Raw genomic sequence first — 15647 nt, 5'->3', positions numbered from 1 at the left:
CAGGGCTACTCTAGTTATACAGGCTTCTCCTTGCGGTGGCTTCTCTTGTCGGGGAGCATGGCTCTAGGGCTTCAGTAGTTGTGGAGCACAGGCTTAGTCACTGCTCGGCACGTGCGACATTCTTGAATCAGGGATCAAACCTGTGTCTCCTGCATTGACAGGCGATTCTTTACCACTGAGCCACCAGGGAACCCCCCCCATGTACTCCTGGGGGACTACGAGCGGTATCTTTCCCTGAAAAACCATCCCTTGCTCCAGTGTTGTTTTTGCAATGACCAGGCAGTCCACAGCATCAGCTCTCCAGGTGGTTACCTACTGGGCATCTCCTCCCACTGAGAGATGTTGGGGCTGCTCAGGGACACATGGGATGGATCGCCTGGGACACCCAGTGTAGTTACACACAGATTGAAATCTCACACAGACACACACACACACAGTCCTGAGCACTGACAGTGCCAAAACGAGAACACCGTGGCGCGCCGTCCGGGAGAAGAGCCAGCCAGAGCACACGGCGCGGAGGCTCCAGGGGGCCCAGGGATGAAGGGCGCAGCGGGTCACCTGGGGGAGGGAGTCTGGGACTGGGCCCAGGTGGGACTGGAGGCCAGACCCAGCTGGGAGGAGGGAGCAGAGGACCTGACCGGAAACCCTCTGGGGCTGTGCTATACGTCAGCCTCCCCATGGGAGCGGCCAGCTGAAAGGAGGAATTCTTTCAGGCTCACGTCTCCTATAGTAAAGAATACCGTGTCACAGAGCTGTTGTCCAGCAGAACCTTAGGCTGGGTTCAAGAGGACTGTGGTAAATCCGACACCCGAAATCCAAGCAGCCAAGCCTCCACTGTTTCCCGCTTTGGTCTGTAGTGCACAGCAGGCATTTCAAAAATGAAATTCCCATCATGTCACTTCCCAAGTAAAAGGCTTTCCTTCCTGCCTAGAGAAGCCAGATCATCAGCCCAGATTTGCCGGCTGATGGTTCCTAAACATAGGGGTCAGGTCGGATAGCAGGCGACAGTGCCCAGCAGGGTGGGCGCCCTCAGCTGAATTAAACAGTCGTCAGGGGAGGGGGACGGGAGTTTTAAGAACCACGTGTTTCCTGGAAAAGAGCGCGGGGGGCTGACGGTCCCGTGGTGCTGAAGGCCCAGACAGGAGCCACCAGGCTCTTGCGGTCACCGAGGGGGGTCACCCTTGCGGCTTCCTTTGCTCTGTGGCAGGAAATCACTGACCAGGACATGTTTGGAGACGTGAGCACGAGTCTGGTTGTGCCTGAGAAAGTCAAAACTCCCATGAAGTCCAGCAAAACGGACCTGCAGGGCTCCGCCTCCCCCAGGTACTCAGGGTGGGAAGAAGCTCTTGAGGCATCGGGCGGAAGGAGGGGAGCACGGTGAGAGTGGCCTCGGAAAGGGGGGCCATTTAACCGCCTCCTTCCACGTCCGTGGCAGCAAAGTGGAAGGGGTACACACCCCCCGGCAGAAGAGGAGCACCCCCCTGAAGGAGCGGCAGCTCTCCAAGCCGCTGAGCGAGAGGACCAACAGCTCCGACAGCGAGCGGTCCCCGGACCTGGGCCATAGCACACAGGTACTCGCCCGCCGGGTGCCCCAAATCCCCAGCTCTGTTCCGTCATCTCCTTGGGAGGTTGGGTGGAGAGGAAGGGGGTGTATTTGATTGTTCTGAGTAAAGAGAGGCCTAACGGGAGAAGTCCAGTATGTTTGTTATCTGCTCCTGCTGAGGAATTGCCGGGAGTGGGGGACGGAACGGGACGCTGGCGTGTTCTGCCCCCATCAGACCTTAGCGGGGACAGTGTTCAGGGGACAGCGGCCACCAGCTCTCCCTGGAGGTCTGCCCTGCACTCTGATGCCCTTAGCGTTGCTGTGGGCTAGTTACAATGATTTGAAGCCCACATGGCAACATTAAACTTTTGAGTGCCAGACCTCAGAGTGGCTGGAGTAGGCACACAGAAGGAACTGGCCCTTGGGGTCATATGCTCTCTGAAGGCCAGTCTCCCGGGGAAAGATTCTCCCTGACGGGCCTCGCCCAGCTCCTGCGCTCCTGGAGTTAGTGGTGGGCCCGCTTGTTCTCCTGATAAATACCTTTGGGAAGGGGGTTTGTGTCCATGTGGCTTCCAGAGCTAACGCTCTCGCAGCTGAAAATGAGCCCAGGACTAGAATAGCCTGGTGCCTGGGGCGAGGTATTGTCCTTCTTGTTAATCACTGTTCCTGAAATACCTTTGTTCCCCGAGATGGAGGGCTCCCCACACGGCGCACTCTCATTAGCTCTCTCCCTGCTGCCCTCCTTTCCATCCTGTGAGCACCTGCTCTCAGCTCCTCCCTCTTCCCTTCCTGCTGCCCCTGCTTCATTCCTCTTCGGGGCCCTTCCTGCCTCGGCAGGACAGCAGCCGCCATGTTCCTGGGGCACCAGCCTGGGCCCTGAGGCCTGGCTTCGTGTGTTCTCATCCCCCTCCTGCCTGCTGTGCTCTGGCCGGTGGGACACCGGGTCTCCTGCACAGGTTCCTGGTAGCTCTCCATACCCTGGACCGCAAGTCCCCCCAGCCACTCCCCACCAAGCTCCCTGGGGACCAACAGACATCTATCTGCATCTATCCCTGCAGATTCCCAGAAAGGTGGTCTATGACCAGCTGAACCAGATCCTGGTGTCGGACGCGGCCCTCCCGGAAAACGTCATCCTCGTCAACACCACTGACTGGCAGGGCCAGGTACAGCACCCAGCGTCACGGGGCCGGGAAGGAGGGATGCTGGGGAACAAGAGACTCCCCGCGTGTGGATCTGAGAGGCAGGGCATAGGGAATTCCAAAACGACCTCCCTCTTTTCCCGCCCCTCCTACCCTGACCTAAGCCCACGGTTCTGGCTCTGGTCCCAGTCCCATCATTTTCCAGCCTGAGGGGCCTTAAGTCACCAGTTTTCTGTACCTCAATTTCCTTATCTCTAAAAAAGCATTAGAATGGCCCCTCTCACCTGCCTTCAGCCGCCAGCCACCAGCGGTGCCCTGCTTTCCAGAAGGGGCGGAGCAACAGCAGCCTAGCCCCGCCCAGTCCCCTGCTGTGCAGCTGGGGTGTAGCCCGCAGAGACCGTGTAGAATCTAGCATGTCCTGGGCCTCCCCACGTTTCCTCCTGATCCCGTCTCCCTGGGGTCTGGCCAAACCTCCTGACTGGCAGTCAGCCTGACCTTGGCCAGCTGTGGTCTGAACGACGGAGGGTGGGGCCCTCCTGCCCAGCCTGGGCCTTGGTGCCCTCGTGGCCTGTGGGAGGCGGTGTCCCTGCTGCACGGCCTCACCTGTGTGGTTCCCCCCACCCCCACCCCCCGCAGTACGTGGCGGAGCTGCTGCAGGACCAGCGGAAGCCCGTCGTGTGCACGTGCTCCACGGTGGAGGTCCAGGCCGTGCTGTCCGCCCTGCTCACCCGCATCCAGCGCTAGTAAGGCCCGGCTCCTCTCCTGCCCTTTGGGGTCCCCTCCCACCTCATCCTCCCACCTTCATCTCCAAGCTCTGAGAGGACCCCCTGGCCCATCAGACCCAGAGCTCACAGTTGGTACCAGGTCAGGCGGCGTCAGGGTTGGGGTGAAACTGTCACCTTCCTGCCCGCCGGCCTCCCACCTGGTCTCCTGCCACATGTTGACCTGCCTCATCCTCTTCCTAAACCCATGATGAAGAAGGCCGGGCAGAGAGAGCCTGGGGTTCTACAAGGCTTTCTTCTCCTGCCCCCTGCCTACCCAGAGTCGGGACCCTCCCTCTCAGAACCTGCCGTGGAAAGAGCCTCGGACGTCTTGGGCTCATGCCCGCCTCTGACCACAGGGCACTGCTGACTGTCTTCTCATTAGCTCAATCGGTTCTGCCTGCCTTCTAGACAGTCCCCTGTCCTCTCTGACCCTGAATTTCTCTCGTTTTGCAGAATCACTGTGGTGTGTTGTCTCTCTCTGTGTGATTTTGTTCACTGGTTTGTTTTTCCTCTGGGGGCTGTCGAGGTCGAGTGAAGTCAGAGCTTAGGGGGGAGGCTTCCTCTGAGCAGGACGTGGCCCCCTGACGTGGCCCTGTCTGCCCCCCCTCGCTCCCAGCTGCAACTGTAACTCCTCCATGCCGAGGCCAGTGAAGGTGGCGGCGGTGGGCGGCCAGAGCTACCTGAGCTCCATCCTCCGCTTCTTTGTCAAGTCGCTGGCCAGCAAGACCTCCGACTGGCTGGGCTACATGCGCTTTCTCATCATTCCCCTCGGTGAGGACGTGGCAGAGCCCACCCCTGAAGCGGGGGGTGGCCTTGGGTCCTGGAAAGGGCCAGTCGGGGAGACCAAAGGCCGGGCTTCATCCACCCCCCTCACCAGCTCGCCTTCTCTGGTCTCTGTCACCAGGTTCTCACCCGGTGGCCAAATACCTGGGCTCCGTCGACAGCAGGTATAGCAGCACCTTCCTAGATCCTGGCTGGAGAGATCTGTTCAGCCGCTCGGAGCCCCCGGTATCAGGTACTGGACTCGGCCACGTGCAGGGGCGAGGGGCGTGCTGTTGCTGCTCCTCCCCATGGCCTGTTCATTTTTCCAGCATGTTATTAAAAGGAGGCCCCGTAAGCGCAGCCCTTCCATGCTGGATGTGTTTGGTCTCTGCACATTTAGAAATAAGGAGGCCGAGGGGGTGGTGTCAGGAAGTATCTGGTTGTGGAGATCAAATGTGGAAGCAGAGAGCAGCTGCCAAGCGTCTATTGATAAATGAATAACATGCCACCAACCGTGTCTTTTCCTGAAATACAGAGCAGAGGGGGCAGGGACGGGAGCGAGCTTGGGCCCAGCGAGGCCGGGAGGTGGTCAGTGCTCCCACAGGCCGGGCAGGAAGTGACGGGGGCGGGGGCGGCAGGTGGTTCCAGGGATGATCAGAGCAGAGATGGAAGCAGGAGCCAGCGGAGCCTGGGAAGGAGCAAGCTGAGGGGAAGGGTGCACGGATCAGATGGGAGGACAGCTCTTGGCTGCACGATTCCTTAGATTCAGGGGACTTCCCTGGTGGTCCCGTGGTTAAGACTTCACCCTCCAGTGCAGGGGGTATGGGTTCAACCCCTGGTCGGGGATCTAAGATTCCCCCATGCCTTGAGGCCAAGAAACGAAAACATAAACAGAAGCAATATGGTAACAAATTCAGTTAAGACTTTAAATAAATAGTTCACATCCGAAAAGATATCTTTTAAAGAAAATTCCTGGGATTTCCCTGGTGGTCCAGAGGTTAAGAATCTGCCTTCCAGTTCAGGGGATGTGGGTTCGATCCCTGGTTGGGGAACAGAGGTTCCCCGTGCCGCAGGTCAACTAAACCCACACGCCGTATCTAAGCCCCAACACACCCAAATAAATAAATGAACGTTGTTTAAAAAATTCCTTAGATTCAAACCAGCGGGTCTTTAGAGCCCTTTCTCTGCCTCAGCTCCTGGGGTCTTCTGGTGGGACTCAGCAAGGGGGCTCTCAAAGAGGGTTCTCAGGTTCACCTGCTGAAGTAAGTCAGCCTGTGTCTCTCGGCTCCTCTGCAGAGCAACTGGACGTGGTGGGGCGGGTGATGCAGTATGTCAGCGGGGCGGCCGTGACGCACCAGCTGCCCGTGGCGGAGGCCATGCTCACCTGCAGGCACAAGTTGTGAGTGGACCCAGGGTGGACTCTTGAAAAGAGGTTGGGTGGGCTAGATAAATCTTGGGTTCTTTTGCTTTTTCACACTCTCCTTCTCCCCACTGCATTTCCCTCGTGGGAACCCAAGAGAGTACTGCCTTCTCTTCCCCGCCTGGGCCTCCCCCCACCCGCTGTGGGTGCCCCCTCTGTACAGACGTGGGGGCAGGGAGTAGAGCGTGCACAATCGGGGCTTCCGCCTCCTTTTCGAGGCTCCTCATGCCATCCTGAGGGCAGAGGGAAGATGGCACATGGTGTCTGGGCTCCCTTAAAGCCTCAGTAAAGCGTGGAAAGGTTCCATCCCCAGCTCTCCACGCAGTCTCTCCTGCCAGCTATAAAGCTCTCCTGTCTCTCCTCACAGCCCTGATGAAGACTCGTATCAGAAGTTCATCCCCTTCATTGGCGTGAGTACCAACTCCCCTCTCCTCTGTACCCCACCCACCTACCTGGCCTCCCTGGCCTCCACATGCGCGCGCGCACGCACACACACACACACACACACACGCACACACACACACACACGGCTTTCCTGATGGCTCAGACGATAAAGAATCTGCGTGCAATGCAGGAGACCCGAGCTCAATCCCTGGGTTGGGAAGATCCCCTAGAGAAGGGAATGGCAGCCCACTCCAGTATTCTTGCCTGGAGAATCCCATGGACAGAGGAGCCTGTCCAGCTATAGTCCATAGAGTCACACACAGTCCAACATGACTGACTTTCAGTTCATACACAAGAGACTCATCTAGACAGCGGGTCTTATCCAGGGGCAGTTTTGTTCCCAGGGGACAGCTGGCAGTGTCTGATCTGGGGACACGTTTGGCTGTCAGAGCTGGGAGTCGGGGTGGGCACATCTGGGAGTGGAGGTGTCACCGGCCTCTGTGGGTGGGGCCAGGCATACGCTAACCACCCTGCAGGGCCCAGGACAGGCCCCCGACAGAGAGCCCCAAGGGTCAGCAATGCCGGGGAGAGGAAGCCGTGGGCTGGGACAGGCCCCGAGCTGCTCCTTTCAGAGTCCTTTTCCCTTCGGGGGCTGGTCCCGTGTCACCACAGGTACCACGTGTTATTACCGTGGTTCTGGGGTCCCGGGGGGTGATATCCAGGGCACTGGTTCTCCGGCTCCAGGGAAAAGAAAGCAAAGCTGTTCCAAGGAGGGGGGTCCGAGACATGAGTAGCTCTGTCTTCAGAGTCGGGGACACGAGAGGAAGGGGCCCTTTCCCCTCCTGTTTGGTCAGGGAAGAATCTTTGCACAAGTGGATTCTGAAGATAAAGGAAAGACCTCTTGGGTGTCCTTGGTGTCAGGTGGTCCCGGCCCAGGTTGCATTTGGCAGTTGCTGGGCCCCAAGGCCGAGATTGACCGAGAGAGGGAGTCTAGAGGGGACAGCTGATGCCCCTCCACCCCCGGGGCCAAAGCATGACACAGAAGCCTGGCAGAGAACTCAGATTTCCCTTTATGAGACGGCCGAGTTTCTCTTCCCCATCAGCTGGTATCTTTTCCTGCAGCCTGGCTGAGGAGGTCCCTCCCAGCCTGTAGGGAGGACGAGGCACGTGCAGGTGAGGGGTCAGTGGCCCCCATCCCTGCTCTCCGCTCATCCCAGATCCTGTGATCCTGGGTGATCCTGTGAGCCTCGAGTGATCCTGGGAAATGCCTGAGCCTGGGGGGATCCTTGTCAAGGCTCCCATCTGCTGGGTCCAGTCAGTCCCCGTAGGCCACTGGGGCTGGTCCCACGGCCACATCAAAGGGCCCGGGCTGTGACGTGCAGCCTGGGCTGGCAGTCTGACCCACGTCTGTGAGGAGCAATGGGGTCACTGCCACTCTGGCCTCGCAGCAAAACAGAGAGAAAAATTTAAAAATTGAAACAAGAGAACAAAGGAGCTGGTGGCCTCGTGCAGCAACCAGAGGAATAAGGAGAGAGGACTCGTGTCCAGGAAATTCGGAGTACCAGGACACCACTTTCCAGGAATTAAAATCAGGATGTGTAGTTAGGAACAGATTCCACGGAGTGGCAGCACTGTGCTCTTGTCAGCTTCAAGGAAACCACCATGTGTGTGACCCCCGCTCCCTGCCGTCCCTGGGCCCGGCTTCCATGTCCGCCCCAGCCCTGTGGACCTCAGGCCCCGGGCCCTGACATCCAGGTCTGTCTCTAGCTGTACCCCTTGCTGGCCACTGGAGGGCCCCCTCTGCCCTTCCCAGAATTTTCACTGGGGAACTGACATCAGTATCACTGCCTAGGGCTGGGCTTGGGGTCAGGGGTCCCTGGGATCCCCCCCTCCTCGTTGTATTCCTCCAGAGTCCTGTTCCAGCATGTTCCCCATCCCACCCGTACCCCACTCCCATCTGCCAAGGTTTTCTCCCAGTGCTCCCTTCTCTCTGACCTGAGAAGACGGCCTCCTGCCCAAGTGACCTCAAAAGAAATGAGATCAGGATGCAAAAGGGGTTCCTGCCAACGTCCCCAGAGAAGAGCTGCGGGTCTCCCGCGCCGCCGACTCACTGTTTGCAGCTGGGTTTGCTCACCTCTTCCTGCTCAGAATCAGCAGAGAGTTTCGAAGCCTATGATCAAACAGCGTGCAGTTGTGGCCTCCGGGTCCAGCTGACCCGGTGTCCTGCTTGGGTGGGCAGACCTAACACAGGGTCTCTTCCCCCTCGCAGGTGGTGAAGGTGGGTCTGGTTGAAGACTCTCCTTCCACGACAGGTGAGCCTGGGGCCCCTTGGCCTCTACCGGGTGAGGAAGGTGCATCCCGCCCGCTGCGCCCTAGTCAGGAGGCCAAGGGTGAGGAAGAGGGAGTCCCAGGGCGGTGGGGGAGCAGGCTGCAGCCAAGACCCGTCAGGGCGGCTTCCTCTGGCCGACCGTGTGCCCCCCCCCCGCCCCTCAGGCGATGGTGACGACGCACCCGTGGTCAGCCTGACTGTGCCCTCCACGTCGCCACCCTCCAGCTCGGGCCTGAGCCGAGACGCCACAGCCACCCCTCCTTCCTCCCCGTCCATGAGCAGCACCCTGGCTGTCGTGGGGTAAGGCTGTGGCCCATTCACGTCTGTCCCCCCACACGCCTCCATTAGGGCAGCGCCATCCCCAGCATGTAGGATGGTGACGCTGGGCCCGGAAAGTTGGCAGGGGGGAGTCAGGTCACTGGCCAAGCTGGTCATCACACAGCCTGCTCCCGTAAGCTCCCATCTGTCCTGTCTGCCTCCCAGGTGTAAGGGCGAATGAGATCCGGGGCACTGAGGCCCTTCTAGCCTGTCAGGCGCTGCACGTACTGAGGGTAGGACTGTCCGGTCCGGGAGAGGGAGTGTGGGCCCGGGTGTCAGACACCTGGATTTGCGTCACATCCATACAGTTATGTCCACCGTGTGTGTTTGTGTTAAAGAACAAACCACTCAGAGACACTTGTCAAAGCAAGAGAGACTCTCTCGAAGATGGGAACAGCCGCTGTCGGTGTGGGCACCCCGCCGGTGGAGCTCTGCAGCAGGAGCTGGGACTCTGGGTGGAGCGGGAGCAGGAGGGGGCAGAGGCGGTAAAAGTACTAAGAGGAACTTTGGGGTTCCGGGGGGTTCCGATTCTGGCTAAACTGCCCTGACAGAAGTCTCACGAAGACACTCCTGAGGGGGTGGAGGGTGAGGAGGCCCGATCAGAGACGCAGGGTGGTCAGAAATGCAGGGCGGGGGGTTCTTGTGAGGACTGGATTTTCCAAGGAAGTGCACGGGGGGCCCGGAAAGAGGTTCAGGAGCCTGACTAGTTTGAGCGAAGAATCAGGTCACTTGGGCAAGCTACCCGGCTCCAGTCACACTCCATGAAAGTAAAGGTGAAGTAGCCAGGGGGTTTTGCTGTGAGGTGGAAATAAGAGCCTCACTGTCAGCGCCTGGCCCGAGGAGGCGCGGTCTCCTTCCGGGCACCCAGTGTGTCCGTCACCCAGGGGCCCCTGCGGCCAGTGACGCGGGCAGGTCAGACCCCGGGCTCCTGGGCCCCATCAGGGCCAAAGCCACGGAGAGAGTGCTGTGACCGAGTAGGGAGGGGTGGCAGGAAGTGGGGAGGAAAATCCTTTAGGATCTGAAATGTCCAAAGTTTAGATCGGGTGGTCAGGGAGGCCTCTGTGGAGCTGACTGGGGCGGGGGAGGGGGCGGGATGGGGGGGTCAGGGCAACCCCAGGCGGGGGAGGGAGGAGCAGAGAAGAACCAGAGGCGCTCCTGCCGCTTCCTCCCTACTCCCTTTCCTCTCCCCTCAACTCCTCCTGGTCTCCTGGTGATGCTCTGTGAGGAGCAGAGAGCGTAGGCACTGGCTATTGGCTTTTCCAGAACCCCCGACAACAGTGCCGTGGTCCCCAAAGAATCTTAAGTATCTTGGGGCGGAGCCCAGACCCCAGCCCTCACCCTCGCTGGCCCTGTCTCCCCTGTTCGCTCCCCGTCGGGGGTCTGCCACTGACTTGCCAAAGTGCAGGAAGAGGAGGGAACCCCACCAGCAGGTCACGCTGTGACCTCACGGTCCAGGCTCCCTGGGGCCTGGGGACCAGCCTTACCCTGACCTCCTTTCCCATCCGGTTTAAGCTTGTTTTTTAATGGAACCTCTGAATCCAGGCAGAAAGAAACATCAGATGATTTGTGTAGCCTGTACCTATTGTGTCTGACGCCTGCTTTCAAGAAAACATCAGCTCTTTTTCCTCTTGGAGCTAAAATTATCCCTGAGCTAGAAGTGCCATAAACGAGAGGGAAAGCCACAGGTCGGCTGCTCCCCGGCTCTGTGGCTGCCTGGTGCCCGCCTCTGCCCCACTTAGTCTCTCCCACCCTCGGCGAGGGGTTCTGCCTGCCGGGGGTCGTGTGTGCATGCGTGTGTCCTGATGTGAGTGTGCGTGCACACGTTTTCTTCCCTCACAGAGCTTCCTTCCTCTCTGCTTGCCTCCTCCTCGGGTGGTTCTTCCTGGGCTCCCCTGCGGGCACTTGGGGCCTCGCCCTCTCAGGTCAGCCTGACTCCCCACTCCCACGCCAGCCCATTCTGCGAGGCTGCAGGGAACTCGGAGCCGCTTGGCCGGCGCCGCCTCCAGGCCCTCCCCGCCCCGTCTGCCCTTGGTGGGCACTGAGCCCCCTCCCTGTTACCGCCCGCCTCCAGGAGCCCCAGCAGCCCGTACGGGGACGTGATTGGCCTCCAGGTGGACTACTGGCTGGGCCACCCTGGGGAGCGGAGGAGGGAAGGCGACAAGAGGGACGCCAGCTCCAAGAACACCCTCAAGAGCGTCTTCCGCTCGGTGCAGGTCTCACGCCTGCCGCACGGCGGGGAGGCCCAGCTCTCCGGCACCATGGCCATGACCGTGGTCACCAAAGAGAAGAACAAGAAAGGTAAGGGACCTGTCAGGCCAGGGGCAGTCAGGGCCTGCAGGCTTCCCCGTCTCCTCGCTCGGGGTCGGGACAGGATCCGCCTCTGGGAGAGAGACCCCGGATGAGCACGGAGGCAGCAAGCACATGTATCGTGGGGTCCCGCCCCCCGCCACGCGGGACAAAGCCATTCCTTCTGTCACAGAGGAAACCGAGGTCCCCAGGGAGTCACTGGTCCCTGCCTGCTGAGCGTCGGCACCTTTGGGGTGAGGCAGTTCGCGCTGCCTTGAAGAAGGGAGGCTTTCTGGCCAGTGCCCTCAGGGGTGGACGGTGTGACCCTAGGTTGTCCCTGCGCCACGGCTCCCAACCCTCAACCCTGGAGGCCACCCAGGCCTTTGTGAACAAAGGGTTCGGTTTTTTAAGAATTAAGAGGATGAGAGCCCGTCCTGGGGGAGAAGACGGCTTCAGCACCAGCAGGGGGGAGGGGTCCTGCACTCTGAGGAGGTGAGGCGGGAGCCCCGACACCCAGGGGGGCAGTGCTCGCAGATGTTGGTTCCCGTGGTGAACCCCCACATCTGGCTCTGCACCCGCTGGAGCAGGCGGGGTGACTCTGGGGTGCTCGCCACCTCCCAGCTGTCAGGAAGGGGCTTCCTTCTCTGCTGGGACCCACCTTCCTCCTCTGGGTGCATCCAAAGCAGCTGGGCCTTTGCGTTCATGCCTCTGCCCCCAAAGATGCCCCGGGAGGGCGGGCAGACCCTATGCCAGGCCCGCAGCCAGAACCCCCCATGGCACCCGAAGATCTGCCGAGGGCGGCCCAGGGCTGAGCTTCTGTGTAGCCTCCCTGCCAACCACACAGACACAGCCCCATGCAGGCACTTGAGTGGGTGGACAGAGGCGCCCGACAGGGCAGCTGGCCCCCTACCCACAGGCTTTAAGAACGGAAAGGGACTCCGGATCCCATCTGGCCCCAGGTCCTCGTTACTCAGTGAAGATACCGAGGCCCAGGGAGAAGGGCAGGAGCTTGGAGATCCTGAGACAGCCCCAGAGACAGACAGGCGCTGGTGTGGGGAGTAGGGAGTCTGCTTTCTTCGAATCACTGCCCTTCCAGCCGGGAAAGGGGGCAGTGGGTGGGGGAGAGCGTGGCCGCCTTTCCAGGGGCAGTGACAAGGCAGTTCCCGCTTCTTTCCAGTTCCCACCATCTTCCTAAGCAAGAAGCCTCGAGAAAAGGAGGTGGATTCTAAGAGCCAGGTCATCGAGGGCATCAGCCGCCTCATCTGCTCTGCTAAGCAGCAGCAGACCATGCTGAGAGGTGCGGGCGTGGGGGATTGGGGGGGCAGGGAGTCCACAGCCCTCGCCAGCAGCCCTGGGAAGATGGCCTTCGCAGCCCTGGTCATCCCCATGCCTCCCCTGTCACCCCCAGTGTCCATCGACGGGGTCGAGTGGAGTGACATCAAGTTCTTCCAGCTGGCAGCCCAGTGGCCCACCCACGTCAAGCACTTTCCAGTGGGACTGTTCAGTGGCAGCAAGGCCACCTGAGGGCACCGTCTCCCAGCCACGCCCCCTCCTGGCACTGCCACCAGCCTCACCGCCTGCGGGCAGGGGGAGGCCAGCAGGCCCCGGGCCCAGTGTCCCCTTTCCTGGCCCCGGGGCCTGCATCTCCCTGGCCCAGTTTTGCAGGACACTGCCACCCACCGGGGCCGCCGTTCCCTGCCACTGCTGGGTCCCAGTCCTGGGCAGCCCCTCCTCCCTCCCTCCTTTTTCTCCGCCTCTGCTCCTGGCCCAAGGCATGTTGACTGTGCCTTTCGGTGCCCACCCCTGGTCCCTGGAATCGAGTCCTCCAGGCCTTCCCACACCTCACCTGACTTCCAGCCTCTTTTTCCACGTGGCATCTGTTCTCTTCCTGGAAATACGAAACCTGGGGTCCTGGCCCATGGCCAGCATTCCAGCCTCCCCCTACCACCCCCAGGATCCCATCTTCTAAAGCTCAGCTGCCAGACACCACACAGCCAGCCTCCCTCTGGGGATGCCCAGCATCAAGGCCACTTCCCACTGCTGTGGGGGTGACAAGGGCACAGACCCCCCCACCCCAAGACAGAGTTGCTGCTGTTATGTGTGGATTTCTGGGGTGCAGGAGCCTTCATGGTCTCACCCATGCATGGTTCCCCCACGCCCAGGTCCCCTGGAGGTGTCACACGTGTCCCTGAGCAGTTCTTTGGTTCTCTGCACCACCAGTCTCTTAGTGGTTTTGTGTGACTCACCTGGGAGCTGGTCCCTGTCCTTGGATCTCCCCCTGTTGAGGACTTTCCTCCCCAGCCCTGCCTCTGGACCCGGAGAGGTGGGAGGCAGACCCTGCCAGCACGTCTGCAGCCCAATCCCTTCCGCTCCTTGCACCCCGTGTCCACCCGTCTCCTTTCCCTGCTCTGTCCTCCCCTCCTCACCTGGGCCCCTGGCCTGGGCAGGCCCCGTCCTCCCAGCCAGGCCTCCCCCTCTGCGGCCTCGGGTGCCTGAGCCCCTCCTCAGCCCCCACCATCGGCCTTGGCCTTCCTGGAGACCTGAGGCACGTGGGTCAGAGCTCCGGCCGCAGCCCGCCAGCGGCTCCGCCTCTGGAGCTTCAGCTGTGGCCCTCTCACCCCTTCTAGAAGTTTTTGCACAGAACTTCATTTTGAAAAGTGTTTTTCTCATTCTCCATACCTCCCCCAAACTCCTCCAGCTCTTCCCCCGGTGCAGCCCTGCTGTTCAGAGCGTCCCCAGGGCTGTGCTGCTCACTCGGCCGGAGAGAGGGGCAGGGTGGGAGGGACTGAGAGGATGTTGGGTTTTTCATTCAATAAACTGGTGATTTCTTACCAACGAGCTATCCTTGGGCCTCCGCGCCTCTCATTGTGATACAGGATCCCTCCAGCCTCGCTCGTCCCCGCCGCACAGTGTGGCCACTAACTACACACGATCAACTGGGAGGGGGACTTCCCTGGCAGTCCACTGGCTAAGACTCCGCACTCCCAATGCAGGGGGCCTGGGTTCGATCCTGACTCGGCTCCACAGGCTGCAACTAAGACCTGGTGGAGCCAAGTAAATATTAAAAATCAACTGGAGGGAATTACCTGACAGTCCAGTGGTTAAGAATTTGTGCTTCCAATCTAGGGAGCATGGGGTCCATCCCTGGTTGGGGAACTAAGATCCCACAAGCCCCATGGTATAGCCAAAAGAAAAAAAATCACCTGGGACCTGGCTGGGAAGAAGCCTATTCCCATTTACTTGATTATAGAAACAGAGGTGTGAAGGTGTGTTGCCCCACAAGGCAAACCGAGGTCAGAAATAGAGGTCACACCATTCCCACGCCGAAACTCCATTTTTCTCGGGGACCCGCCATCCCCAAATCCCACCTCCCAAGTCAGTGACACATCGTCCACACTCTTCCAACTGGAGATGAGAATTCGGCTTCTCTCCCCCGCTGGGCCATATTTTCTGGAAGTTGGTGAAGCCTAAGGCCTGGGGGAAGGGGGTGAGCTCAGGTCCACCATCAGTTCGCTTTCTGGCCTGCCCTTAACCCTGGAGATGACAGATTCCTGCTCCTGGGACACCTGGCTCTTCACGTGCTCCAAGGACACAGGCCTGTACACCAAGCTTCCTTCAGCAAATAAGTGCCCAGTAATGGGGGCTTGCATCCCCCACAACCCCAGCAGGACACAGCTCTGGAAGAGTGAGTGGCCAGGTGCGGCAGGCTGTCCCCGGCTCCCCAAGCCCCGTGGCCAGTCACCTAATGGAGGCTCTGGGACCCAGTGGTGTGGCCACCCAGGCTCTCTGGGCCTGGAAGATGGAACGAATGCCCACCTCCCGAGGGCCAGAGTCCAGTCGGGTACCAGAAGGTGTCCCAGAAACGCAGTCTGCACTGCAGTTCTCCGATGAAGGGTACAAGCCGGCCAGTGAGAGACACACCCGGAGAGGTGGAGACTAAGGTGGGCTAGAGAGGCGGGCAGATCCCCCAGAGGCTCCACAGGGCCGGGGCCTGGGGGCCTGGGAGCTGGTGGGAGGCCTGAGCAGGATGAGCATGGACAAATAGACTCAGGCCCCAGCTCAGAGCTGAGCCGGGGAAGCAGATGATGGAGACAGGCGTGTAAACTCCCTGCTGACTTGACTCCCAGCCTCTCTCCTGCCCAGGTGACCACTTGGTCCTGCCCCAGGTCCCTTCCACCTTCTCCAGGGCTTCCTCCCGCTGCTGCCCCTCTCCTGCATCATCGGTGCACACCCCCCCCCAAATCTGTCATGTCCCGTGTACACAGGCAGTAATAGCTCCTTGGTTCTAAAACCTCTCCACTCTCGCAACAGCGAAAGCCTTCATTGGAGGGGGGGTGCTTCTGGGCCTCCTCCTCACTACCTCATCAGGCGTTCCCTTGCCAAGGTCACTGATGTCCTTGGCTGCTTGGCCCTGGACGGCACTCGGCATTCTGCCCTCCTCACCCCACCCCACCCCACCCCACCGCCCCCCTGCTTCTTTAACTCCTCATTCTGGGCCTCCTTTGTTTCTTCCTCATCTTCCTGGCCTTGGGAAATTCGGGTGTGCAGACATCCCCCTGACTCAGCAGTTGAACGTGCATGCGTGCTAAGTCACTTCAGTCGTGTCCAACTCTTTGCTACCCCATAAACTGTAGCTCACCAGGCTCCTCTGTCCAAGGAGAAAGTGAAAGTGTTAGTTGCTCAGTCATGTCCAACTCTTTGC

General features: G+C 60.1%; 1 protein-coding gene across 2 annotated transcripts in view; it reads left to right on the top strand.

Moving 5' to 3' along the window:
- Window positions 1-13789, top strand: part of PACS1 (phosphofurin acidic cluster sorting protein 1) — a 153150-nt gene extending 139361 nt beyond the window's left edge. Inside the window, exons 12-24 of one of the 2 annotated variants that reach the window (XM_081532196.1) lie at window positions 1208-1323; window positions 1436-1571; window positions 2602-2706; window positions 3319-3425; window positions 4063-4217; window positions 4351-4461; window positions 5505-5607; window positions 5996-6038; window positions 8282-8324; window positions 8506-8641; window positions 10731-10957; window positions 12123-12242; window positions 12354-13789. In XM_081532196.1, coding sequence (XP_081388322.1) covers window positions 1208-1323; window positions 1436-1571; window positions 2602-2706; window positions 3319-3425; window positions 4063-4217; window positions 4351-4461; window positions 5505-5607; window positions 5996-6038; window positions 8282-8324; window positions 8506-8641; window positions 10731-10957; window positions 12123-12242; window positions 12354-12469 — 1518 coding nt within the window. In that variant the 3' untranslated portion in view covers window positions 12470-13789. The remainder of the gene's footprint in view (window positions 1-1207; window positions 1324-1435; window positions 1572-2601; window positions 2707-3318; window positions 3426-4062; window positions 4218-4350; window positions 4462-5504; window positions 5608-5995; window positions 6039-8281; window positions 8325-8505; window positions 8642-10730; window positions 10958-12122; window positions 12243-12353) is intronic. The other variant, XM_081532197.1, reaches the window with a different exon arrangement.
- Window positions 13790-15647: the final 1858 nt, after the last annotated feature.

The sequence above is a fragment of the Giraffa tippelskirchi genome, chromosome 10 (genome assembly GCF_054371585.1).
Source record: "Giraffa tippelskirchi isolate mGirTip1 chromosome 10, T2T-mGirTip1v1.2.pri, whole genome shotgun sequence".
In the NCBI taxonomy this organism is placed as follows: Eukaryota; Metazoa; Chordata; class Mammalia; order Artiodactyla; family Giraffidae; genus Giraffa; species Giraffa tippelskirchi.
Note: the sequence above shows the minus strand (reverse complement) of the source record. Positions and strands in the feature narration are given on the sequence as shown.